A 1646-nucleotide genomic window follows, 5' to 3' on the forward strand; every position below is an offset into this window, starting at 1 on the left:
AAACGAAAACGGTTGCACCACACCTTCCGCTGTTGAGACGCAATTTTTCATCTCTAGATGATCTCAATGGTTGTTGAGATTTTGAATTAAAGTGCTGAAGCTTAGGCTGATTTTGGGATTCTTTTGGACAATAATTGGAAAGTTATAACACCATGCCGACCAGTTGTAAGATATGGTTGCGAAACGAGAACAACAAGGTGTACTACTGTGGCGAGAAGTTGGAAGGCAATGTCGAGCTGACGGTGACCGAGGCGAAGAGGATGAATGGTAAACATGGACGTTTTTCCGAATTTCCTAATTCCAGATAACGATTGCTTTTGGACGAAAATCGTAGGGTAAAAATCGAAATTTCCATTAAAATTTATTGAGTAAGTTGCTCCAAGTTGAGAGCAGATTTTCCTGAATAAATTCAATGACGTTTTCAAATTCGCTGAAGAAGAATCAATTGGTGATGCTGTGCATGTGAAGGAAAATGGGCGCGACTGCTTGATGTTGATTGTAGGGGGGTGGGGTGATTGTATATCCTGCAGGGGTGAAGCAGGCGTAGTGAAAGCTTTAGTGAAACGTAGTTTTCTTCTGCATATTTTTTTTTCTCGCGCAGGTATTAGATTGATAATCGCCGGTGTGGCTACGGTGGATTGGTTCCACTACCGTGGGCCAAAACGGGCAACACCATTCAAGGGAAGCGAAGCTTGCTTCGATTCGGAGATCGATTTGCTGGGAGCGAATGGTTAGATTTTAGTGAATATAACAGCAGTCGCTTACTACGATTGATTGGAACTAACTCTATTCTCAGGTGACGAGACGGACGTTCCATCGGGGACAACCTCGTACAGTTTTGATTGTTTCCTGCCGGACTCACTGCCTGCTACGTTCGAAGGCAAGCACGGTCGGATTCAGTATATCATAACGGTAATTTTGCAACGAGCCGGCAAGGTCGATAAAACATTTACGATCGATTTCATTGTGTTGAGAAATTTGGATCTGAACGCAGAACCTTCGGCCATTCGACGTCCAGCGAGAACTGAAACCAGTCAAACGTTCCGCTGTTGGCCATGTCGATCCGGACCGCTATTGGTTGAAATGCAAACTCCGGCTACCGGGTATGTTGCAGGTCAGAGGATTCCAGTTGTATTGGAGGTCAGCAATCGAAGTGGCTGCAAGATTCATCTCATCCAACTGAAATTGGTGATGGTCGTTTCGTACACCAGCGACACCCCGCGGGTTAAAGTTAAAACCGTCCGTGAAGATATAGCTGGAGCAGAGCTAGATCAAGTTGAGGATCCAGACGTGATCAGATACGAAGAGAGCCTACTGGTACCTCCAACGCCGGTGACCAGTGCCAGCGATAGCTGTAAGATAATTCAAATCGTGTACGAACTGGAAGCGGAGCTGGAAGTTGGAGCCTTGCATCAGGTGATGAAGCTGAACATTCCCATCGTTATTGGAACGATTGCGCTGGATGCCGATCGACGGGAGTCTACCATAATGGAACTGGAATCGTAAGCACGACAACACCACCAACAATTCATGTTAACGTTATACATCCTCGATCTAAATTTATCAAAGTAATCTTATATTAATGTTTTACAATATATCGATGCTCGCTAGTATAAATATACTCCACACAATAATTTTCGCTCAAA

The 1646-nt window shown here is 44.5% G+C and overlaps 1 protein-coding gene across 1 annotated transcript; it reads left to right on the forward strand.

Moving 5' to 3' along the window:
- LOC135717289 (arrestin domain-containing protein 3-like) lies at positions 1-1646 on the forward strand. Its single transcript, XM_065239289.1, has 3 exons — positions 1-267; positions 602-730; positions 797-1646. Exons 1-3 carry the CDS (start codon positions 153-155, stop codon positions 1504-1506), a joined length of 954 nt encoding a protein of 317 aa, XP_065095361.1. The 5' UTR covers positions 1-152; the 3' UTR covers positions 1507-1646.

The sequence above is a fragment of the Ochlerotatus camptorhynchus genome, unplaced genomic scaffold, assembly GCF_037179485.1.
Source record: "Ochlerotatus camptorhynchus isolate MF236.1 unplaced genomic scaffold, CSIRO-AGI_Acam_v1.1 ptg000055l, whole genome shotgun sequence".
Lineage (NCBI taxonomy): Eukaryota > Metazoa > Arthropoda > Insecta > Diptera > Culicidae > Ochlerotatus > Ochlerotatus camptorhynchus.

Coding starts and splice junctions, on each gene's coding strand:
- LOC135717289 (XM_065239289.1), top strand. CDS start 153: ATGCCGACCAGTTGTAAGATATGGTTGCGAAACGAGAACAACAAGGTG. Junction 268..601: donor CGAGGCGAAGAGGATGAATG/GTAAACATGGAC, acceptor TTTCTCGCGCAG/GTATTAGATTGATAATCGCC. Junction 731..796: donor CGATTTGCTGGGAGCGAATG/GTTAGATTTTAG, acceptor CTCTATTCTCAG/GTGACGAGACGGACGTTCCA.